This window comes from Globicephala melas, chromosome 3, assembly GCF_963455315.2.
Source record: "Globicephala melas chromosome 3, mGloMel1.2, whole genome shotgun sequence".
Taxonomy (NCBI): domain Eukaryota; kingdom Metazoa; phylum Chordata; class Mammalia; order Artiodactyla; family Delphinidae; genus Globicephala; species Globicephala melas.
Window position 1 is genome coordinate 88,478,543 of NC_083316.1, and position 25,898 is coordinate 88,504,440.

The 25,898-nt window shown below is 35.1% G+C and overlaps 1 protein-coding gene across 7 annotated transcripts in view; it reads left to right on the forward strand.

Annotated features, from left to right (window-relative positions):
* The window catches only part of FER (FER tyrosine kinase), a 465,769-nt gene that overhangs the window by 143,437 nt on the left and 296,434 nt on the right, over positions 1 to 25,898 (forward strand). For all 7 annotated transcript variants that reach the window (XM_070045166.1, XM_070045168.1, XM_070045167.1 and 4 more), the window contains 2 exons: positions 4,797 to 4,919; positions 17,791 to 17,980. In XM_070045166.1, the coding sequence (XP_069901267.1) occupies positions 4,797 to 4,919; positions 17,791 to 17,980 (313 nt within the window). The remainder of the gene's footprint in view (positions 1 to 4,796; positions 4,920 to 17,790; positions 17,981 to 25,898) is intronic.

A 25,898-nucleotide genomic window follows, 5' to 3' on the forward strand; every position in this document is an offset into this window, starting at 1 on the left:
TCTGTTTTATTAGGGAAGAAAATGGAAGTTTAGAAAAGCCAAGTAAATATTGAACATGAAGGTGTCTGCTTCTAGACCTGTTGTCTGTTATACCAGAGTAAGGTGCTTTACAAAATGCAGTAGAGGTGTACAATTATAAACACAAATAATTCTCTTAATCTGATGTAGAAAGGTAAAGTGATTAGCTTGACGATAAAATGTTTGCATGAAAGGAGTCAGCCCTGTACTAATGACATCTATATACAGAGAACTAAAGCTTCCCTCACTGCACCACTGCAGTAGGGGTTCATATATCAGTTTAGCCCATATGGTGGGTGAAAATCATAAATTGTGCTGTTTTCACATTGAGGTAGCTCTTTGGTTTCACACTCTAGATAATTGAGAATGATTGGAATCAGGAGAGCCTTGGGAGTTATTAGGGAATTGCAGAAAAAAGCTTAATGTGTGAACTCATGAGAAAAACAAGACATAGAGAACTGAGTTGAGCACATACTTGCAGAGTGTGCAAGACACTGTGCTAAGTGTAAGGGATGTGCTGTGAAGAGTAAGCCATGGTGCCTGCATCTTACAGTTTGGTGGGACTATGTATTTATTTCAGGATGGAGCAGAGAATATGGTACAGTGAGAAGAATTGAGAAGAAACTAGGGAAAGAAACAGTAATAGTCAAAGAGAGGAAAGAAGAAGAAGAGAGGGTTGGAAGAAAAAAGGTCGATGTCTCTTCTACTAGAATGTAAGTTTCCTGAAGCCAAACTTGTTTATTGTTGTATCCCTAGTGTCTAGGAGCATGCCTGACACAAGGTATGCTCTTAGTAAACACCTGTTTAGTTGAATGAAGGAAGAATTGAGAAGAGAGGTGAATGGAAAATTGAGCAGGAAGAAAAGAAGAGAATAGAGAAAGGTATAGGAGAGAGAAGTAAAAGAACAGAGGAGAGGAAAGTGATAAAGAGAGGGAAAGAGCTTTCTACCAAATTCAGCTTTGATGCAACATGGCCAAGGCAGTGGTGAGAAGCTTGTCTTTATTACCTCTAGACTGGGGTTGGGATGGGTACAGAGGTAGGGTCCTGTGTTCCAGACTTTCATGCTGATTAAATGAGATTATATATATGGCAGAGTTTTATAAAGAGCAAAGCATTATGTGTGTTATTTACTTATGTATTTATAGTTGTTAATAAGTAGCTTGAAGCCAGAAGTTGAAATGTAGGTTTCTTGAGAATGACCTCTAATTTTAATACAGTAATGCTTTCTGTGTCTAGTAGTCAGGATATGAACTATTCTACAAAACTGAATTTTCCTGATAATCAAAGCTTATATTGTCATCAAATTCAACAAAATAATTTTACCAGATTTGATGTATGTCTCTTGTAAATATATATATATTCTTAAAAAAATACCTATCTAATTTAACCTTTCCCTTATGATTCTGGATCATTATTATAAGCATCATTGATTATGTTTTGCTATAATATATTACTGCCCTCAGAAACCTGTTGAGATTTATTATGTTGCTTAACTCTTAACATAGATGAAGTAATCTGGATTACTGTTTTTTGAGTTCTTCTGATTATGTCTCATGGTTTTTCTGTCTCTTCTATCTCTATTACCTATTATTTAATAGTTTAAAAATCAAATTAATTTTTGTTATAAGAGATTTAACTAATATAGATAAATATAGAGTAAAATACAAGAGGCTTTTTTGTCCTTAAATCACGCTTTATTCCAATCCCAAACCCCTCAGAGTGATGATGAAAGTTTGGTTTGTAGTAACCTGTTTTTTCTCCACACATAAATACATACATAGTGTATTAATCTGCTATGGCTGCCATGATAAAATACCATGAATGGGTGGATTAATCAACAGCATTTACTTCTCATTGTTCTGGATGTTAGAAGTTCCAGATCAAGGTGCTGGCCAGTTTGGCTCCTGGTGAAATTATTTTCCTGGGTGTAGACTGCTGCCTTCTTGTGTACTCACATGACCTCTTCTTTGTCTGGGATTGGAGAGAGAGACAGCATGAGCGAACCCTCTGGTGTCTCGTCTAAGGACACTAATCCCATCATGAAGGCTCCACCCTCACAAACTCATCTAACCCTAATTACCTCCCAAAGTCCCTCTCTCCAAATACCATCGCTTTGAGGGTTAGGATTTCAACATATGAATTTTGAGGGAATACAATTCAGTCAGTAGCACATATACACATACATTTATTTCAATATAAATGGAACCATGCTATATGTATTTTTCAGCATCATGCCTTTTAATTTAAGACTTTGCCTTGGAAGAATGTTTTATGTGTGCACCTCATTCTTTTTAGTGACTGTATGCTCTGTATCTTAAATGGATTAAAATTTATTCAGCTATTCCCCTGTTGATGAACATTTAAATATTTTTTAGTTTTTTGTTTTATAAACAGTGTTATAACAAACATCTTCATATGGACTGATTGTGTGTACTTTGTAAAGTACTCTGGTAAGACAGATTTTTAGATGGTCAAAGAATATTCTAATTTGAAGTTTGAGAGACAATTCCAAGTTGACCACTAAAAAATTTGTGCTAGTTTTGTCACATCAATAGGGTATGTGTCTTCCTTCCTTCCTCCCTCCCTCTCTCCCTCCTTCCCTATATTTTGAGTTGTTCTGATTATGTCTCATAGTTTTTCTACCTCTTCTATCTCTATTACATATTATTTAATAGTTTAAAAATCATATTCACTTTTGTTATGAGATTTAAATAATATAGATAAATATAGAGTAAAATATGAGAGGCTTTTTTGTCCTTAAATCACCCCCTATTCCAATCCTATACCCCTTCCATCCTTCCTATATCTTCCTTCCTTCCTTTTTCTTTCTTTCTACAATATTGAGAATACTGAATATTATCACTTTTTCATGCTTGTCAATTTTAGTAGGTGAAAAATAACTTACTATTCATTTAATTTGCAGGGTTTTTTTTTTGTGATTCAGGTTGTAAATATTTCCGTGTGCTTACTGATCATTTGAATTTTTCTTGATGAACTTCCTGTTGTGTTTTTTGTCCATTTTCATAGTAGGTTGACTTTTTTCTAAGAGTTTTTCTACATGAGCTTTTGCTTGTAATTCCCAATGCAAATATTTCTTCGAAGTTTGACTTTTACTTTTGACTTTATTTATCATCTCTTTAACTTTAAATAAATTCAAATATTCATATACTTGGGTTATTTAATATTTTGTATATTTTGGGTTTCATGTCTCGCTTTAAAAAGCTGAAGATAAAAATTTTAATGTGATATGATAGCTGTGTATGTATATTTTATGATTATAGAAATTTTATTTTTCCTTTTTGTAGTTGAACTATAGTTGATTTAAAATACTGTGTTAATTTCAGGTGTTCAGGAAAGTGATTCAGTTATATATATATATATATATATATAGTCTTTTTCAGATTCTTTTCCATTATAGGTTATTAAAGGATATTGAATATAGTTTCCTGTGCCATACAGTAAATCCTTGTTGCTTATCTATTTTATATATAGTAGTGTATATCTGTTAATCCCATACTTCTAATTTATTCCTTCCCTCCCTTTCACCTTTGATAACCATAAATTTGTTTTCCATGTCTGTGAGTCTGTTTCTGTTTTGTAAATAAGTTAATTTGTATTATTTTTTAGATTCCAGCTGTGTGTGTTTTCGTGGTAGAAATATTTCTATTCAGGACCAAATGCATTTTATGTGACCAAAAATTGTCTGGTCTATGGGTACATATTAATTTTACGTATTTAATTGTACTCAAATCTATATATTAATAAAAAATACCTCTATTGTAATATGTGACAACAGAAATAGTTTATATTAAATTACCATGTGACTGAGCCTTACTTTCTTTTCTTTAAAATAAGGATAACAGTATCTATCTCATACGTTGTTGTGAGAATTAAATGGGATAATATATGCAAATAATACTAGATGTTATTTACTCAGATGCCTCCTAAGTACCATTCATTGTTTATACATTAGTGTATTTCATCTTCAAAACAATGCTCTGAAGCAGGTATTACAGTACCCAAAATACTAATGAGAAAATAGATCCAATGAGCTTAAGCAAGTTGCCCAGGATCTCAGATAAAAAGTGGCAAAGCCAGATTATAAATACATGTTATTCTGAAAACAAAAATCGTGTTTTTTTCACTATACACTCTTCCTGGGAGATGACAGGTATTTTTACTTTAGTCCTTTTCTCTTTCTCCATTTTCAGTTTCTCTTTCTCTTTTGCTGTTTGATGAATAAGACTCCCTAAAACAGACTGTCCAAGAGTACTCACTGTGATTATTGAAATGTTCTTTTCTCTGTCCAAAGGGGTAGCCATTAGCCACATGTGTCTGTTGAGTGCTTGAAATGTGGCTGATGGAACTGAGGAACTGAAATTTTACTCTTAATTAATTAAATTTATATTTTTATATGCATTAACTTTTTTTTTAACATCTTTATTGGAGTATAATTGCTTTACAATGGTGTGTTAGTTTCTGCTTTATAATAAAGTGAATCAGCTATACATGCACATATATCCCCATATCTCCTCCCTCTTGCGTCTCCCTCCCATCCTCCCTATCCCACCCCTCTAGGTGGTCACAAAGCACCTAGCTGATCTCCCTGTGCTATGCAGCTGCTTCCCACTAGCTATTTTACATTTGGTAGTGTAAAATTACATGCGACTACTGTTTTGGACATTGCAACCTTAGATATATGAATCCCTTTTTTTTTGTATGTATAAAGTGAGTGTAATTAATGTATTGATTGATAATGAGGAAACTGTTCATTCTAGGTTGAAAACTTTAGCAGAGGAACTTATACAGACACAGCAGATGCTTTTAAATAAGGAGGAAGCTGTCCTGGAGTTAGAGAAGAGGATTGAGGAATCTTCTAAGACCTATGAAAAGAAGTCTGAGTGAGTAAAACAAAAATAATTTGAAGGAAGAAAGTTTAATTGATGTAATTTTACAGAAGTACTTCAGTTACATGGAATTATGGATGTGTAATTTCTAGAAGCTGAAATTTCATATTAAGTATAAAACTGTGTATGGTTGAATTACTTTCTTGGACTCTAGAAGAGTGATTTTGTGTTTTTATCAATATAGTGTATTGATCATATGTCTCAATGTTTTAATGGTTTGAATTATTTTCTGAAAAACCCTGTTAAAACCTGTCTTTACTCCCCCTCGTCAAAGTCTACCAGATTCACTGTGAATTCCTTGTTAAGAAAGTGACAGACCAGTATTATCTAGAAACTGGTTTCTACTGTGTTAGAAGGAAGCAAATAAACTTACTAAAAAAGAGCAGTCTGTTTCACCTATAAAAATCCTTCTGATATTTGCTGTGCTGTTTTTGTCTTACTGTTGTTTTTCTTGCTGATTTCTGGATCTGTAAATATTTTCATGGATCCTCTGACATAACTTGTTTTGCTATACTCTTGTTTTTACTGATTTCAATAATTATGTTTTCTACTATATTAAGGTTTAAATTTCGATCTAAAATTTAAAATTTCTAATCTGACTTTGGTCATTGTTTGCATCTCTAACAGGGGTTACTGGTATGGTTTCTCTAATCCTAGACTAGAATATATAAATTTCTTGCTATCATACTTTCCCAATTGGTGTGATTTGTCAAGACTTTCAAGGATTGTGATGTGTAGCATTTGTCTGGTCTATACTTGCTCTTACTTTCTACACAACCTTTCAAATATTTTCTACTTCTCTCAAATTTCTGATCCTTTTATATACCCCATCATAGTCAGCAGATGGACCTCTCCTACATTATAGAAAAAATTAGAATCATTAGGTGGCAAGTCCCTTATTTTCTAGATATTTTAGATATCTAAATGCACCACGTTTGTACCCATTCTCTTTCCTTACTTCCATAGAGGATCTGTTCCTTTTCCTGTCTATTTCTTGTGCCTATTTTTATATCTCATCATCTCTTACTTTCCCAGAAATTTTACATTGTTTTATATATTATGTTCACCTTTTCTTCTCAACTGTGTCCTGTGCTCACTTTTTAAATATTCTTAGGTTTTGACTCCTGAAAATAATCTCTACCTTTCTTACCACCCTAGATAACCTGTCATTAATCTTCATCTTTTCCCTCAATTACTGTCTTTGCTTTCTGTTTTCTTAGTCAAACTTGTTGTAAGAGTGCTAATGAGCACTCATTTCCTCAAGTCTCACTTAGTAATTAACCCACAGATATCTGGCTTCTGCCCTGTCACTGTTGAAATAGGTAGATATCTATGAGATCATCAATGACCTTTATATTGCTAAGTTTAGCAATGATCTTACTTGACCTCCTCACAGTATCTTTGTTGACTTCATTTCCCTTGGCCTTTGGGACCAAGGTGACAGATCTTGCTTCTCTCTTTCTGGCCACTCCATTGTAAATTCATCCTCCCCACTCAGCCAGAATATTTTGGAGTTACCCAAGGCATGGCCCTAGGCTATGTCATTCTCCTCTCTGTACTCTATCTCTAGGTGATCCCCTGAAGATGACTCATGTATATTACTCTCGCTCAGAGTTCCCCTCTGAACTCTATGGCCGTGTAATCAGTTGCCTACTTGACATGCCTCCTTGGGTGCCTCAGAAGTACACTAAATTTCTCATATCTAAGGCTGAATTAAAAATCCCCTCAAGGGCTTTCCTGGTGGCCCAGTGGTTGAGAGTCCGCCTGCCGATGCAGGGGACACGGGTTCGTGCCCTGGTCCAGGAAGATCCCACATGCTGCGGAGCGGTTAGGCCCATGAGCCATGGCCGCTGAGCCTGCGTGTCTGGAGCCTGTGCTCCGCAACAGGAGAGGCCACAACAGTGAGAGGCCCGCATACCGCAAAAAAAAAAAAAAAAAAAAAAAAAAAAAAAAAAAATCCCCTCAATATAATCCAACCCAACGCAACCTAGTTCACTCTTAGTATTTTTTAAAATTTCAGTGAATGGCAACACCATCTATCCTGTTGTATAACTCAGGATATTAGGAGCCTACTTCTCCCACTTATACTATGGCTTTTATTACAACTTGGTGTTAAATGTCATATTGAAATTGATGAGCCTTTTAAAGGTGAGAACAGGGAAATTTGAGTTACTCTGGATATTCCTTTAATAAATCTGGAAATTTTCAGTATTGCATCAACAGAAGATTCTACTGGGATTATAAAAATAAAATTTATCAACCATTGCACGTATAAAGTTAAAAAAATTATCTTTTGTTTTTCTCTATTTGCTAGTAAATCTCTTCAGATGACCAAGCAGTTGTACGTTTTACAGTTTTGTACATGTGCACATTGTAAATGACTCCTGTTTTATAATTTAGCAGATATAAAGAAATACAGTAGGTTAGCTGACCCTCTCACCAGCATGTCTGAGTTGCTGGGGGAGGCAATCTTTAAGTGTTGTCTTATCCTGGTAGTTGTAGATTCTTTGATTTTTTTGGTATGTTCTCTTGACTCACATCTTCGATTCTCTCTTCATCTACATAATCAGTGTGATCCACATTCCTCCACCTACTTGTATTTATCAGAAGATGAGAATGGGCATAGAGGAGAGGAAGCTTAAAGGGTGGTGGACATATGGGAAATAATATCTCTTGAGTTTGTACTCTGTTCCACATACTATGCTAGATGTTTTATATATGTTAATTCACTGAATGTTATCTTCACTATGCTCCCTGTGTAATTACCTGGATTTTACCTTTAAGACTTAGAGAACTTAGATAACTTACTTAGAATCACATACCCAGTAAGTGATAGAAAATGCATGAGTTCCTGACTCCAAGGTTTCTGTCTGTTTGATCACAGTAATTGCTTGATCTTACGATTTTAACAGTGTTCTTAGGAGAATAAATTAGACGGGATAAGTATGTCAAGCAGTTCAGGGAATGAGTCCTGTTTAACCCAAGTTCTGTCACCCCTTTGTTATTAATGGAGTTTTTATTGTTAGCTTCAGGGCATAATCTTGAAAATGTTAAGCATATTTATATAACTAAGTAGTCATTTTGAAATCTCATTAATTTAGACATTGGTAGGGTTGAAGTTTGTCTTTGAATCATATGTTAAAATATTTTGCTAAACAAATAGTCTGAAAGGGATTCTAGGGTAAATGTTTGCATTTCATTTTCTTAATATTTCTTAAACATTTCCATTTTTTGTGTGTATATGTAAATATATATGTCTACATATATTTATTTAAATATATGATTAAGAGCAATTTTTATCTAGTTTCAAAAATAGATTTATTTTTACTCTGCAGATATTTATAGCTTCATATACCGTGTTAGTTAAAAGTAATAAAACAGGGACTTGCCTGGTGGCGCAGTGGTTAAGAATCCCCCTGCCAATGCATGGGACACGGGTTCTATTCCTGGTCTGGGAAGATCCCACATGACGCGGAGCAACTAAACCCATGCACCACAACTACTGAGCCTGCGCTCTAGAGCCCACGAGTCACAACTACTGAGCCCACGTGCCACAACTACTGAAGCCCGCGCACCTAGAGCCCGTGCTCTTCAACAAGAGAAGCCACTGCAATGAGAAGCCTGTGCACTGCAGTGAAGGGTAGCCCCCACTTGCCGCAACTAGAGAAAGTCCGCATGCAGCAGCGAAGACCCAACGCTGCCAAAAATAAATAAATAAATAAAAAATGAAAGTAACAAAACAATAAAACAAAACTACATTTTTTCCAAATACTAAAAATATCCTATATTAGATAATTTACATTCTTAAATTATTTCTAAATTAATGGAATTATGTGAATGTTTACTTAATAGAAATAGCATTTGTGTTCCTATGAAAATATAACATATGAGGGACTAATGTTAAAACCTTTAAATTTGGGTTTAACATAAATTTCTCCAAAGCATCTTATAATAACAGTGAAAAAATAAACGATATGAGAAATCATTTGATAGCTTTGAGTCCTATAATTGAATAATATAAAGTGAAAAATGAACTTAAAGAATGGTTTTTATGTGACATTAAATTCACACTAAGAAACACAGAGTTTTAGCTTATATAAATGATGCAGGTCTCAGTTGAAGTACAGCTATTGCAAAATTTTATTTAAAAAATAGGGTGGGACTTCCCTGGTGGCGCAGTGGTTGAGAGTCTGCCTGCCGATGCAGGGGACACGGGTTCGTGCCCCGGTCCGGGAAGATCCCACATGCCGCGGAGCGGCTGGGCCTGTGAGCCGTGGCTGCTGAGCCTGCGCATCCGGAGCCTGTGCTCCGCAACGGGAGAGGCCACAACAGTGAGAGGCCCGCGTACTGCAAAAAAAAAAAAAAAAAAAAAGGGGTGGGTGAAAGGAATAAAACCAACCATTTGAAATGGTATAATTTTAATAGAACACAAAGCGTCACTCTAGTATACATATCTTTGCTCAGTACTTCCAACGCATTTTTATTCAAACTGAAATAATATCCATCTTCTCCTGATCTATGATCCTTGACTACTGCATTAGAAAATAGTTTATGGGAAAATATACCAAGCAAATGTCATTTATGACTCATTGGCATAAAGAGCTGGTAATGTTACTATTGGTTTTAATGCTTAGTTTGATTTACAAAAAGTGAATGATTATTCAGTTTTGTATTATGCTATACCATTATCACCGACTACTTAAAAATACTTTGTACATTATAAAATCATAACTCTTAGAGCCATGCAAAATCTTAAGAGATCACTTGATTCAACCTCCTTGTCTTTCAAATTATGTGACATCTGAGGGCCAGAAATTTTAAGAGACTTGCAAAGATTCACATCTGGCTTGTAGTGAAGGTAATACTTGAACCATCTGGAGTATTGTTCTGGTTTGCAAACTCACGTACCTTTTATTTTTGTCTCAGAATTTTTAGATTATATCCAATAGGTGCTATGAATACAGTGAAAGGTTAAGACACATATGGTCACATGTCTCATGAAGCTTACACTTTTGTAGAGTAGACCAGTACAAAACAGGACATTAACAATTGTGATAATTGCTGTGAAACAAGAAGTTCAGATAGAAGAATAACAGAGGAGCACCCACTTAAGATAGGTGGTCAGGGGTCTTGTAGGAAATGGCAGTTTTGCTGAGACCTGAAGGACAGAAAGTGCCCTCCAAGTGAAGAATGCATGGAAAGAGTAGTCAGAAATAGGGAGTAAATAGCACCTGCATAAGTCCTGATCCCTTCAATGTTTTAAATTTATTTATAGCTTCTTGTGCATCTTGTATTATACAATCATGCATTTATTATAATTTTCTTCTTCTTGAAATATTTATAGCTTTTTTGCTCAATGGTGTTATAAGCATATAAAATAATTATAGTGTGTTACATAGTGATTATATAACAGTATTGTTTAAAAAGTAATTATTGGGGCTTCCCTGGTGGCGCAGTGGTTGAGAATCTGCCTGCCAATGCCGGGGACAAGGGTTCGAACCCTGGTCTGGGAAGATCCCACATGCCGCAGAGCAACTAGGCCTGTGAGCCACAACTACTGAGCCTGCGTGTCTGGAGCCTGTGCCCCACAACAAGAGAGGCCGCGACAGTGAAAGGCCCGCACACTGCGATGAAGAGTGGCCCCCGCTCGCCGCAACTAGAGAAAGCCCTCGCACAGAAACGAAGACCCAACACAGCCAAAAATAAAAAAAATAAATAAATAAAACTTTAAAAAAAAAAAAAAGTAATTATTGAACAAAAGCAAGATGTTAATATATTTAGTAGGTCCTTGTTGATTATCTATTTTATATATAGTAGTGTGTATACGTTAATCTCAAACTCCTAATTTATCCCTCCCCCCTACCTTTCTCCTTTGGTAATCATAAGTTTGTTTTCTAAGTCTGTGAGTCTATTTCTGTTTTGTAAATAAGTTCATTTGTATCACTTTTTTAGATTCCAGATATAAGTGATATTATATGATATTTGTCTTTGACTTACTTCACTTAGTATGATAATCTCTAAGTCCATCCAAATTGCTGCAAATGGCATTATTTCATTCTTTTTTATGGCTGAGTGATATTCCCTTTTATGTATTCCCTAATTCTTGGTGTTAGGATAGTGTCTCAGAATGTCTAAGTGATTGCCGATATGACATAATAGATATTTAGAACTCCTGAAGAAGAATTTAAAAAGGCCTATTTCTGAAACAGATTATTTAGAAACCCAAGGTATATGAGATGATAGAAACCTCACGTTACCACAGGAAGCAGCAGTGAAACTTTTTGTTTTGGCCATGCTGTGCGGCCTGTGGGATCTCAATTCCCCGACCAGTGATTGAACCTGGGCCACGGCATGGGTGAAAGCACTAAACCCTAACCACTAGACCGCCAGGGAACAACCACTGATACATATTTTTAAATTAAATTTTAATGGAGATAATTACAGATTGGCATGTAGTTGTAAGAATTAATACAGAGAGATCCCATAAACCTTTTCAGTTCCCCTTAATGGTAGCATCTTGCAAAACTATAATATAATATCATAATCCGATATTAACATTGATACAGGCATGGTTTGGAACATTTTCATCACTGCAAGGATCCCCCATTTTGTACTTTTATAGCTACACTGCCTTCTATCTCCCACCCCCTCCTTAACACCAGTTAAGGGCAACCAGTAATCTATTTTCCATTTCTATAATTTTGTCTTTCCAAAAATGTTATATAAAATGGAATCATAATGTATGTAACCTTTTGAGATTGTCTTTTTACATTAATTGTAATTCTCTGGTGATTCATCCAGGTACTTTCATTCCTTTTTACTCTTATGTAGTATTCCATAGCATGTGTATTAGTTTCCTAGGACTGCCATTTTGAAGTACCACAAACTGGGCAGCTTAAAAAAAGATATAAATTTATTCTATGACAGTTCTGGAGGCCAAAAGTCTGAAGTAAGGTCTTGGCAGGCTGGTTTCTTATGGGCTCTAAGGGAGATTCTGTTCCATGCCTTTGTCCTAGCTTCTGCTGATGGCCGGCAGTTCTAGGCATTCCTTGGTTTATAGAAGCATCACTCCAATCTCTGCCTCCATCTTCATATAGTGTTCTGCCCGTGTGGTCTCTTTTCTGTATCCAGATTTTCTTCTTCTTACAAGGACATCAGTCATGGATTGAGGGCCCAACCACTCCAGTATGACCTCATCTTAACTAATTACATCTGCAACAACCCTGTTTCCAAAACGGCCACATTCTGAGGTTCCTGGGGTTAGGATTTGAACATATCTTTTTAGAGGACACAATTCAACTCATGACTGTATAGATATACCATAATTTGATCATTCACCCTGTGAAGAATATCTGGTTTGTTTCTGTCTCCATATAGCTTTCTTTTTACTGTCTCCATATAGTTTTGCCTTGTACAGAATGTCATATAATTAGAATCATACATTATGTAGCCTTTTCAGATTGGCTTCTATCACTTAGTAATGTACATTTAAGGTTCCTCCATGTCTTTTTGTGGGCTGGTAGCTTGTTTCTTTTGAGCAGTGAAAAGTATTCCATTGTCCAGATATACCACAGTTTATCCATTCATCTGCTGAAGAACTTATTGGTTGCTTCCCAGTTGTGGCAGTTTTGAATAAAGCTGTTGTAAACATTCATGTGTGGGCTTTTATGTGGACATAAGTTTTTGACTCCTTGGGCTAAATACCAAGGAGTATGATTGCTGGATCATATGGTAAGAGTATGTTTAGTTTTGTAATAAACTACCAAACTGTCTTCCAAAGTGACTATACCATTTTGCATTTCCACCAGTAATGAATGAGAGTTCTTGTTGCTTCACATCCTCACCAGCATTTGGTGTTGTCAATGTCCTGGAGTTTGGCCATTCTCATAAATGTATGATGCTATCTCATTGTTCTTTTAATTTGCATTTTTTTGATGGCATATGATGTGGAGCATTTTTTCATATGCTTATTTGCCATCTGTATATCTTCTTCAGTAAGGTATCTGTTAAGGTCTTTGGCCCATTTTTTAATAGTTTGTTTGTTTTCTTGTTGTTGACATTTAAGAGATCTTTGTATATTTTGGATAACAGGCCTGTATCAGATGTGTCTTTTGTAAATCTTTTCTCCTAGTCTATGGATCTCCTTCTTTTTTTTTTAAATCAATTTTTAAAAATTGAAGTATAGTTGATTTACAATGTGTTAATTTCTGCTGTACTGCAAAGTGATTCAGTTATACATATATATTCATTCTTTTCAAAAAATATTCTTTTCCATTATGGCTTATCAGAGGGTATTGAATATAGTTCTCTGTGCTATACAGTAGGACCTTGTAGTTTACCCATTCTATATATAAAAGCTTACATCTGCTAACCCCAAACTCCCCCTCCATCCCTCCCCAAACCCCCTCCCCCTGGACAACCCCAGTCTGTTTTCTATTTCTGTGATTCTGTTTCTGTTTCATAGATAGGTTCATTTGTGTCATATTTTAGATTCCACATATAAGTGATATCATATGGTATTTCTCTTTCTGACTTCACTTAGTATGATAATCTCTAGTTGCATCCATGTTGCTGCAAATGGCATTATTCCATTCTTTTTTTATGGCCGAGTAGTATTCCATTATTTTTATGTACCACATCTTATTTATCCATTCATCTTTCGATGGACCTTTATGTTGTTTCCATGACTTGGCTATTGTGAACAGTGCTGTTATGAACATAGGGGTGCATGTATCTTTTTGAATTACAGTTTTGTCTGGATATATGCCCAGGAGTGGGATTGCTGGATCACATGGTAATTTTATTTTTAGTTTTATGAGGAACCTCTGTACTGTTTTCCACAGTATCTGTACCAGCTTACATTCCCACCAACAGTGTAGGAGGGTTCCCTTTTCTCCATGCCCTCTCCAGCATTTGTTGTTTGTAGACTTTTTTTTGTGGTACGCAGGCCTCACTGGTGTGGCCTCTCCTGTTGCAGAGCACAGGCTCCGGACATGCAGGCTCAGCGGGCCCAGCCACTCCGCAGCACGTGGGATCCTCCTGGACCGGGGCATGAACCCGCGTCCCGTGCATCGGCAGGTGGATTCTCAACCACTGTGCCGCCAGGGAAGCCCTGTAGACTTTTTAATGATGGCTGTTCTGACCAGTGTGAGGTGCTACCTCACTGTAGTTTTGATTTGCATTTCTCTGATAATTAGCAATGTTGAGCATCTTTTCATGTGCCTTTTGACCATCTGTATTTTTTCTTTTGAGAAATGTGTATTTAGGTCTTCTGCCCATTTTTGAATTGGGTTGTTTGTTTTTTTTGTTGTTGAGTTGTATGAGCTGCTTATATATTTTGGAAATTCAGCCCTTGTAGGTTGCATTGTTTGCAAATATTTTCTCCTGTTCTGTAGGTTGTCTTTTTGTTTTATGGTTTCCTTTGCTGTGCAAAAGCTTGTAAGTTTGATTAAGTCTCCTTTGTTTATTTTTGTTTTTATTTCTGTTGCCTTGGGAGACTAACATAAGAAATCATTGGTACGATTTATGTCAGAGAATGTTTTGCCTATGATCTCTTCTAGGTGTTTTATGGTGTCTTGTCTTACATTTAAGTCTTTAAGCCATTTTGAGTCTATTTTTGTGTATGGTGAGAGGGTGTGTTCTAACGTTGATTTACATGCGGCTGTCCAACTTTCCAGGACCACTTCCTGAAGAGACTGTCTTTCCCAATTGTCTTTTATGTATTAGTAACTTACTTTCAGTAGTGCATGGCACAGTTCATTAAGATATTAATACACTTTATTATGTTGAGGTAAGTTCCCTCTACGCCTACTTTCTGGAGGGTTTTTAACACAACCAACATCGTTCTCAGTGGTGAAAAACTGAAACCATTTCCTCTAAGATCAGGAACAAGACAAGGTTGTCCACTCTCACCACTGTTATTCAACATAGTTTTGGAAGTTTTAGCCACAGCGATCAGAGAAGAAAAATAAATAGCAGGAATACAAATTGGAAAAGAAGTAAAGCTTTCATTGTTTGCAGATGACATGATACTATACATAGAGAATCCTAAAGATGGTACCAGAAAACTACTACAGCTAATTAATTAATTTGGTAATGTAGCAGGATACCAAATTAATGCAAAGAAATCTCTTGCCTTCCTATACACTAATGATGAAAAATCTGAAAGAGAAATTAAGGAAACACTCCCATTTACCATTGCAACAAAAAGAATAAAATACCTAGGAATAAACGTACCTAAGGAGACGAAAGACCTGTATGCAGAAAACTATAAGACACTGATGAAGGAAATTAAAGATGGTACAAACAGATGGAGAGATATACCATGTTCTTGGATGCAAGAATCAATATTGTGAAAATGACTCTACTACCCAAAGCAATCTACAGATTCAATTCAATCCCTATCAAAGCACCAATGGCATTTTTCACAGAACTAGAACAAAAAATTGCCCAATTTGTATGGAAACACAAGAGACCCTGAATAGCCAAAGCAATCTTGAGAGAGAAAAATGGAGCTGGAGGAAGCAGGCTCCCTGACTTCAGACTCTACTACAAAGCTAGAGTAATCAAGACAGTATGGTACTGACACAAAAACAGAATTATAGAGCAATGGAACAGGATAGAAAGCCCAGAGATAAACCCACGCACATATGGTCACCTTATCTTTGATAAAGGAGGCAAGAATATACAATGGAGAAAAGACAGCCTCTTCAATAAGTTGTGCTGGGAAAACTGGACAGCTACATGTAAAAGAATTAAATTAGAACACTCCCTAACACCATACACAAAAATAAACTCAAAATGGATTAAACACCTAAACGCAAGGCCAGACACTATCAAACTCTTAGAGGAAAACATAGGCAGAACACTCTGACATAAATCACAGCAAGATCCTTTTTGACCCACCTCCTAGAGAAATGGAGATAAAAACAAAAATAAACAAATGGGACCCAATGAAACTTAAAAGCTTTTGCACAGCAAAGGAAACCATAAACAAGACGAAAAGACAACCCTCAGAATGGGAGAAAATATTTGCAAATGAAGCAACTGACAAAGGATTAATCTCCAAAATTTACAAGCAGCTCATGCACCTCAATATCAAAAAAGCAAACAACCCAATCCAAATATGGGCAGAAGACCTAAATAGACATTTCTCCAAAGAAGAGATACAGACTGCCAACAACACATGAAAGGATGCTCAACATCACTAATCATCAGAGAAATGCAAATCAAAACTACAATGAGGCATCACCTCACACCAGCCAGAAAGGCCATCATCAAAAAATCTACAAACAATAAGTGCTGGAGAGGGTGTGGAGAAAAGGGAACACTCTTGCACTGTTGGTGGGAATGTAAATTGATACAGCCACTATGGAGAACAGCATGGAGATTCCTTAAAAAACTAAAAATAGAACTACTATATGACACAGCAATCCACTACTGGGCATATACCCTGAGAAAACCATAATTCAAAAAGAGTCATGTACCACAATATTCATTGCAGCTCTATTTACAGTAGCCAGGACATGGAAGCAACCTAAGTGTCCATCAACAGATGAATGGATAAAGAAGATGTGGCACATACATACAATGGAATATTACTCAGCCATAAAAAGAAAAGAAATTGAGTTATTTGTAGTGAGGTGGATGGACGTAGAGTCTGTCATACAGAGTGAAGTAAGTCAGAAAGAGAAAAACAAATACCATATGCTAACACATATATCTGGAATCTTAAAAAAGAAAAAATGGTTCTGAAGAACCTAGGGGAGGACAGGAATAAAGACATAGATATAGAGAATGGACTTGAGGACACTGGGAGGGGGAAGTGTAAGCTGGGACGAAGTGAGAGAGTGGCATGGACATATATACACTACCAAATATAAAACAGATAGCTAGTGGGAAGCACCTGTATAGCACAGGGAGATCAGCTCGGTACTTTGTGACCACCTAGAGGGAATGGGATAGGGAGGGTGGGAGGGAGACGCAAGAGAGAGGGATATGGGGATATATGTATATGTATAGCTGATTTACTTTGTTATAAAGCAGAAACTAACACACCATTGTAAAGCAATTATACTCCATTAAAGATGTTAAAAAAAAGAGGTATTAATACACGAAGTATGATAGCATTCCCAGAGATATTCCTCACCGGCACTGCCTGTTTTCTTGTGGCTTTAATATGGGTGAATTAATTTGAAATTCCTATTAAGGACAGCCTCCAAGGGCTAAAAGATCACTATAAGGTAACATGTGGCCTGTGTAGTTCTCTAAAGGAGGAATGGGGAAGTCTACTGTCTTTATAATGATGTTATGGGGAAGATTTGGGGACTTACACTCATTCCCTTTGTCCTTATCAGAACGTCTTTCCCCAGCTCTAAAATCACACCCCTCACAATATGCACACAGCTTGGTTCCAGGCTGTCACCTTGAGTTGGTTTATTTTACTCTAGGCACAGATCTGACTTATCTATGTTCCATTTAAGATTTGAAATAAAGTAAGATTCTCCTTCAGTCATATCAATTCAGTTTAGGCTCTACACTTCTGGACCTAAGTGTCTGTACTTTGTGAGGTAGATGTTTTAACTGTAAAACAAAATGAATGCTATATATTGTAATACATTTGAAAGCATCTTGAATTTGGTTTTTGCTTCTAAACATTTCCTTCCATTTTTTTAATGCTAACATTTAGTAACTACTGTGATGACTCAAAATCTGTTTAGTTTCATAATTCTTATGATTCTGTATGACTCTTATAAAGAGGAAAATGAAAGAAAATAGGAGCAAAATATACATATATATAGTTTCCTTTAAAGCCTTTATTTCTTAAAGAAGTTGAAATAATTTATATTAATCTGTTCTCTTTTAGTATTGTACTTCTGCTAAGCCAAAAACAGACACTTGAAGAGCTAAAACAGTCAGTCCAGCAGCTGAGATGCACTGAGGCAAAGTTTACAGCACAGAAAGAATTGCTAGAGCAAAAAGTACAAGAAAATGATGGGAAAGAGCCACCTCCAGTAGTAAATTATGAAGAAGATGCGCGATCAGTTACATCTATGGTAAGCCAAAGAGTAATCAAATGAGAAAGATGAAAGAGTAGTATATAGGTAATAAGTGAATACAAAAAGTAATTCTGGTTGCTGTAACAAATTATTACTCTTGTTAATATGCAGGTCCTATTAAACTTGTTTGTAAATGCAAAATAGACTTGTCAGTCACCTCAGGTCACCTGGAGAGCACTTTCAGGAACCACCTGTAGAGTCAAAGGAAAAAGCTCTTCTCTTGCCTTCAAAACTGAAAACAAAGACTGCAGTTGTTTTTATTCCTGGGAGACAGCAGGAAGGTAGGGTGTTATTCTTAAGATAGAAATAAGAAATAAGGAGAAAGATACTTATTAATTTTTTTTCTTATATAAGAACAGTAGAATTTATCTGAGATTGATGATGTGTTTATTGTTTTCACAATACAAAACACTGATTTTTTTAAAGATGATTTTTTCTTATAAATAGCCTTAAACTACAATAAACACATTTAAATCTAGCAACTAGAAATTCAGCTTTATTTTATACAGATTTATTAACTGTTTAAGAATGCCTAGTTTAATTACTTTCTCTCTCTCTTCCCCTTCTTTTCTTCCTTCCTTTATCTTATGTTGGTGGTTTCTATCAGGGGGCAGTTTTGCCCCCCAGGGGTCATTTGGCCATGTCTCCAGACATGTTTGGTTTTCACAGCTGGTGGATGCTATTGCTATCTCGTGGGTAGAGGCCAGTGATGCTACTAAATACCATACAGTGCACGTTACCGCCCATCCCTTCTTACTCACAACAAAAACTTACTCAAACCAAAATATTAATAGTGCCAAGGTTGAAAAAGCCTGAGCTGTATCCTTGATTTTTCTGTGGGTAACTGTATGCAGTTCGTAAATAGAACTATTATATTATAGTTAATTATGCTATAGGTGATATTTTAGTAATTTTTAGTTTATGTGATTCTAAATAGTACAATTAGATTGTTAAATGGATTCGAATGTCTCCATAGGAAAAAAAGACTGCATTTGAAATGTCCAATTCTAGATAAATCTGGATATGAATAGGAAGTGTTTAAATTATTGTGGTTATTACTATTTTTTATTAATTGAGCCATAGTGATCTATACATTACATTGTGAATTATGGATTATAATTCTTTGCTGTCCTTTACGGTCCTACCAGACAATAAAGATCTTACCATGTAGACCAGGGACCCTACTGGAGTAATTTTCTTGCTTCTTGAGTTTTGATAACTAACATGCATTTTTTTCAGAGGAACTTCTGAAGGTTTATTCTTTTGCTTGGCTTTGAAACCTTAGTTAGTAAATCTTTTGCTCTCTAAGTGTGGTTTATAGTATTTCCTTGTCCCCATGTGGGTGTGGAATTGGTTACTTCATAGCCTTTTTTAGTGGCAGATAGGTTAAAACGGGCTACCTAATTTATTTTAAGTAATTATGTATGCAGATGACTCATGTTGGCATTATTATTATAGAATAAAAGATAGTTTTTCAAGTCACTAAATGATAGCATATCCCCATTTGATAACAGCAGCTAAAAACTAGACTTTGGAATTTAAAATATAACAGTTCATTAATTCTTATTTCATTAAGAACTTGTAATCATTTGGAGTTTTATCTTTCATAATCATTGAAGAAAAACTTTTTCAGTAAATGAATAAATAATGTTTTAGAGAGAATGTATAATACAGTTTAAGAGGCTAAACTGCTTTCTGGTACTTTCAAACTTTCTCTTATACCCATTTATTAAATGATAATACCTTATAAATTTTTAGAAAGTGATGTCACGTATTGCATTTATCCAGTTTATTTTAAATAGTTGAAATGCTATTTGTTTCTATACATCTTATCTATTCACTGAAGCAATGACTTTAGTAAGTCTTTAAGGAATTTACAAAGGAACGCTATATGTAGTTTAAAGTAATAAAGTAACATTTTATAAATCAAACAGGACATTCCTCAGATTGATGGCAACTAATGAGTTTTTCAGTATGTTTTATAAAACAAGTAGAAATATTTGCAATTCATAGTTCTTAAAACTAAATAATACTCCCACGTATATCAGTGAAATTTTTGCATAATTCTATCTTTCAGTAATAATTAGAATATAACTTTTCATTTTATTCAAAAACAATCAAAATATTAAAAGTATAAATGATTTTTTCACCAAATGACTGTTTAAGCATTGTTTTATGAATAACATTACCCAAAAAGCTTGAAATTAATGTAAGCAGTTCCATTGCTTTTTCCTCTCTATAAATTCCATCCTTATAAATGGTGTTTCAACAAGGGAAATTTAGTTGAATATTGGAAGAATTGGAAGAACTAAAAATTAAAGCATAATATCATGGAAAATAGTAAAAACTTGGCCTAAATATTATTTAAGAGTAAGTATTAACTATTTTACATGATCCTAATTAATGGCAGTGTTAACCAAAACTCAGACTCTTTGGTGGTGAATGCTTCTGTGGAAGAGTGCCCTTAAGGAACTGTACTGCTGAGATGGGCCATGGATTGTATATTCTTATAAAAATTCCAAGGTGATTCAGATGTCAGGGTTAGAATTGTAGTCAGGCTCTTAGATGTATTGATGTTTATTTTGACTTTATAATTCGATGAGAATTAAGGCCCATCTATTAATTTACAGAAATCTAATAATCTGTGGAGACAGGTAATGTAAACATCTTTGTCAGGAAAAGTCATCCTTCTAGTGTTGTCTTTTTTCACCTAAGTCTAATTTTGGCCAAAATACCAAGGAGAAAATAATATTGATAAATATTAAGTATTGCACAGTAATTCTCTATTATCTGTGGATAAGTATGTTTCATTTATCCATTCAAGCAATATTTATTGAGCACCTACTATGTGCTGAGGATATTTCTAGATGCTTGTAATATATCAGTGAATAAAACTAATGAAGAATCTCTCTTAGAGGTTACATTCTGTGGTGAATGGCAGTTAATAAATAAGTAAATTATGTATTATATTGGAAGGTGCTAAATGTCGAGGCGTAAAAACAAAGCAGGATAGGGGATTGGGGGTCTAGAGGGTCACAGGTTGGGATACAATTTTAAATGCAAATAAAGATAAGCATCATCGAGAAAGTGACATTTTTTATATAAACAATGTTCTTTTTAATGAAAAAAATGAAATAATAGGTTAATAGTCATCACAAAATCTCTGCGTGGTAGGAGTTTTTTTCTTTATCATTTTTCCTAATTTCCAAGATTTTGAAAAACAGCATATGTGGCTTTAATAACTACAAAATAATAAATGTTATTAAATAAATATAATATATTCCTACTGCATAAAATAATAGTAAATAAAATAAAATATCTCATAGTTCTACTTACCATTCAAAGGCATCTACTGATCAATTTTTACACGAGAAAGTGACGTTTGAACAAAATCTTGAACTGGGGAGCTAGTAAACCACTTAATTTCTGGGGAAAGAGCATTCTAGTCAGAGGGTGTATTTATTGCAAAGACTATAAGGCAGGAGCAGGTCTGGACTGTCTAAGGTACAGTAAGGAGCTCTGAGTAGAGGGGAAGGTGAGAGTATAGGGAATGAGATTAGAGAAGTAATGGAGAACAGATCTCAGGACCTGTGGAACATAATTAAGGGTTATGGCTTTTCTCTGAATGAAATGGGGAGCCATTGGGTTGGGAGGTTATACCAGAAGATTGACATGCTCTGACTTTTGAATTAAATGGATCACTGTGTTGATAATATGCTTAAGGTTAATAAGAATGGAAGATTGAGGTTGTTACAGCAACCCAGGTGATAGAAGATGACAGTTTGAGCAAGGATGGTATCACAGGAACTAACAGGAAGTGTTTAGCTTATGGATATGTTTTGAAGGTTGAGCCCTTGAGATTTCCTGTGGATTAAATGTGGGGTATGAGAGAGAGGAGTCAAGGACAACTTTAAGGTTTTGCGCGGGAGCACTAGAGGAATAGAATTTGTTTCAAGTGCATGGAAAGAGTACACGTAGAGCAGCTTTGATGAGGAAGAGCAAGATTTCAGCTTGTTTTTCCAAAAAAGAAAGAAAGAGAGAGAGGGAGGGAGGGAGGGAAGGAAGGAAGGAAGGAAAGAAGGGAGAAAGGAAAGAAAGGAAGGAAGGAAAGAAAGAAAGAAAAAGAAAGAAAAGAGAGAAAAAGAAAGAAAGAAAGAAAAGAAAAGGAAGGAAGGAAGGAAAGAAAGGAAGGAAGGAAAGAAAACAAAGAAAAAGAAAGAAAAGAGAGAGAAAGAAAGGAAAGAAAGAAAGAAGGAAAGAGAAGGAAGGAAGGAAAGAAAGAAAGGAAGGAAGGAAAGAAAGAAAGAAAAGAAAGACAGAAAGAAAGGAAAGAAAAGAAAAGAAAAGAAAGAAACCCCATCAGTGTAGAAATTTGGTAGTTCCAGAGGATGATTTGGACTGGAGATATAAATTTGAGAGTTGTAGACATCAAATGGTATTTAAAATTATTTGACTATAGAATGTCACCAAGTGAGAGAGGATAGAGAAGAACAGAGAAACAAGGACTGAACTCTGGGTCACTGCAAGTTAGGTCTAGACAAGGAGGAATCAGGAAGAGATTAAGAAGGAATGACCAGTGAGGTAGTAGAAAATCAAGAGAATTTGGTGTCCTCGAAAAATGTTCCAAGGAGAAATGAGTTCTAGAATTTCGGACATACCCGGTTAAGGCAGAAGAAACAGTTGTATTGACTGCAGGAATTTTCTAAACTTTTTAATCAAATTCCCAAGAGGAGAACTATAGCACGGAATGCAGCATCTCTGGAAATACTGTTCCAATCCCTTTTCAAAGAGTGTCCTGAAGGGACCACTGCGCAATGGAAACTGTACTTTGGGAAATGATGAATTAGAAGACAGATCCTTTCTTATCCATTTGAGTTATTGACACTTAAATGTGCTGTTAATGCTGAAGACATTTGAGTTGTTTACATGGACTATAGACCCAAGGATTATTTTATTTTATTCTTCACTTCTAGCTCTGCAGGCAGAAGAATCTGCCTTCTGGGGCAAATTAGAAGCCTAAACTCCTTGTTGGCTGCCCTATCTGGATAATGATGGAAATACCAAGATTTTCTAGTCCCTGACTAAGCATTGTCTGACTTTACTCTCTCTCTCTCTCTCTCTCTTAATTTATTCAAAAATATCACATTTGTTTTTAGCTATCCAGTTGTAAGAACATAAGTTTTCAACCAGTGTTTGTTGAATTGAGGAATTGAACTTCCTTTTTACTCCAGAGTAATCTAGTTATTTTCCTTTTAACAGCATGTGCTTTAAGCCAAATATAAGAATTTTTGTTGAAAGAATCTGTTATATGTCAAATATATCTGGCACCATGGAATGAGTTCCTACTTTTTAAATGTTTAGCTATCCTATAAGATAATTGCCTTTACTTTGATATTTCTGAAATTGCACATTTTTAAGCCCTTTTACTAGACTAATACACAACTTATATTTATCTTCTCTGCATATTTTATTGAGTTCTGCTTAATTGAACAGCACTATCAATAAAATCCTGTTTTGTTACATTTTCAACCAACAAAATATCTGGTTTGTTGACTAAATATTGTCTGTATTATGATTCAATAGTAATTCATTTTACCATAGTGTTCAATATATTTTCAATTTTGTAGTTAGTCACTAAATTGGAATGATATCAATTGAGATGTATTGACAGCATCATTGAAGCTTTATCTGTTTTCATCATCAGGTATATTTTCTTTTTTTAAATACATAAGATAAATGTTAATTACAAGCCTTACTATCAAATACACTGAGAAAAGTACCAGACTAAGAATCAGGAGACCTGAATTGAGCTTTGTCTCTGCTGTATAATTATTGTCAGGTTACTTAACCTTTCTGAGTTTTCTTTTCCATAAAGGGAGGAAATGAATGTGTACCCACCTTGCCTGACAGGATTTCTGTGACACTGAAGTGAGATTATGTTAAGTATTTTATATATTAAGAAATACTGTTACAAAAAGATTCTATTTTACTTTTTTCTAATAGTGTACCTTAGTTCACATGTAAATTAATTTGTAGATACTTACTGAGTTCTTAAGTATGAATTGTAGATTTTTTCTGTAGGATTATCTTTTGTAGTATTTCTTATTTATGAAGGCAAAACCTTAAATAATTTCTCTGAATATGTAGTACATATACGTGCACAGGTGCCTAAGTGTCTTTTCCTTAGTCCCTAGTTCCCTACCTCAGAGGTAACCTTCCAGAAGCATTGTATGCAAATATAAACATAAATTTATATTATATGCTTCCTGCTCTTTTGACACAAATGGTAAAACATACAATACTGTTCTGTACCTTACTTTTTACTTAATATATTTTAAGTATCACTTTGTAACAGTGAGTATACAGTTACTTCTTTTTTTTTCATTTATTTGTTCAACAAACAAATATTTATGGAATGTCAGGTGTCATTTTAAGTTCCGGGGATACAGTAGTGAACAAAATAAACATTTTTTTTTTGTCCTCATGGACCTTTCACTCTAATTGGAGGAGACAGACAATAAACAATCATACACACACACACACACACACACACCCCTACATACATATATATGTCAGGTGGTGGTAAGTTCTTTGGAGAAAAATAAAACAAGCAGGGAGAAAAAGGGTGCTGGGAGGGGTTTTCATATATATGGTGGTCAAATAAGGCTTACTGATAAAGTGATTTATACAGAGCTCTGAAAGACCTAAGGGAGCAAATGATGAGATTGCCTGGGGTGAGAATATTCCAAGCAGTGGGAAAAGCAGTTGAGAGGCACTGATGCAGGAGTCTGGTTCTTGAGTTGGAACAACAAGGAAGCCAGTGTGGCTGGAACAGAGTGAGCCAGAGTAGTAGGAGATGGGGTCAGAGAAGTAGTGGGCATTTAGATCGCATAGTCACGCAGACCATTGTAAGGACTTTGATGCTACCTCTTAGAGAAATAAGACTCTGAGCAAAGAAGTGACATATTTACATGGTTTACAATTGTTTGTTATTATAAAGATAGCTGGTGAAATCCTATAATTTTACTATGTGTATAAATAGAGATTATATGTAAGATACATTTTGGAAGGTTTTATGCAGTTTATATAGGTTTAGATGTTACTGTCAAAGTAATTTAAAGGTTTCTTAACCTGAGAACAATGTCAGTTATGGATATTAATTACTACATTAATATCGACATTAATATTTCAGTTTTATAGATTAATAAATTCTTGCTTCCAGCTTTCCTGTGGCAAGAATTTTATCATGCTGAACTTTCAGTGGCTTTCTAGACCATTAAATTAATAAATTCTCCTGTAGATCTGATACTTAAAGTGTATTTAGAGGTATATGCTTTATGTTTATTTGATGCATAAATTTCTAATTTATAAAACAAAGTTAGGAGGTGATAATGATTACATTATAAAAAACTTGTTGATTTTTCTAAATAATTCAGGTCAAGATTCCTTAACATTGCTAATCATCAAGGAAATGCCAATCAAAACCACAATGAAATATCACCTTACACTGGTCAGACTGGCCATTATCAAAAAGACAACAAATAACAAGTATTGGCGAGGATGTGGACAAAAGGGAACCCTCTTGCACTGTTGGTCGGAATGTAAATTGGTGCAGCCACTATGGAGAACAGTATGGAGGTTCCTCAAAGAATTGAAAATAGAACTACCATACAATCCAGCAATTCCACTTCTGTTTATTTATCCAAAGGAAATGAAAACACTAACTCAAAAAGATATCTGCACCCCCATACTCCTAGCAGCATTATTTACAATAGCCAAGATATGGAAACAATCTAAGTGTCCCTCAATAGATGAATGGATAAAGATGTGAGATAGATATATATATATATATATCTCATATATATGTGTACACACACACACACACATACACACACACACACACACACACACGAAA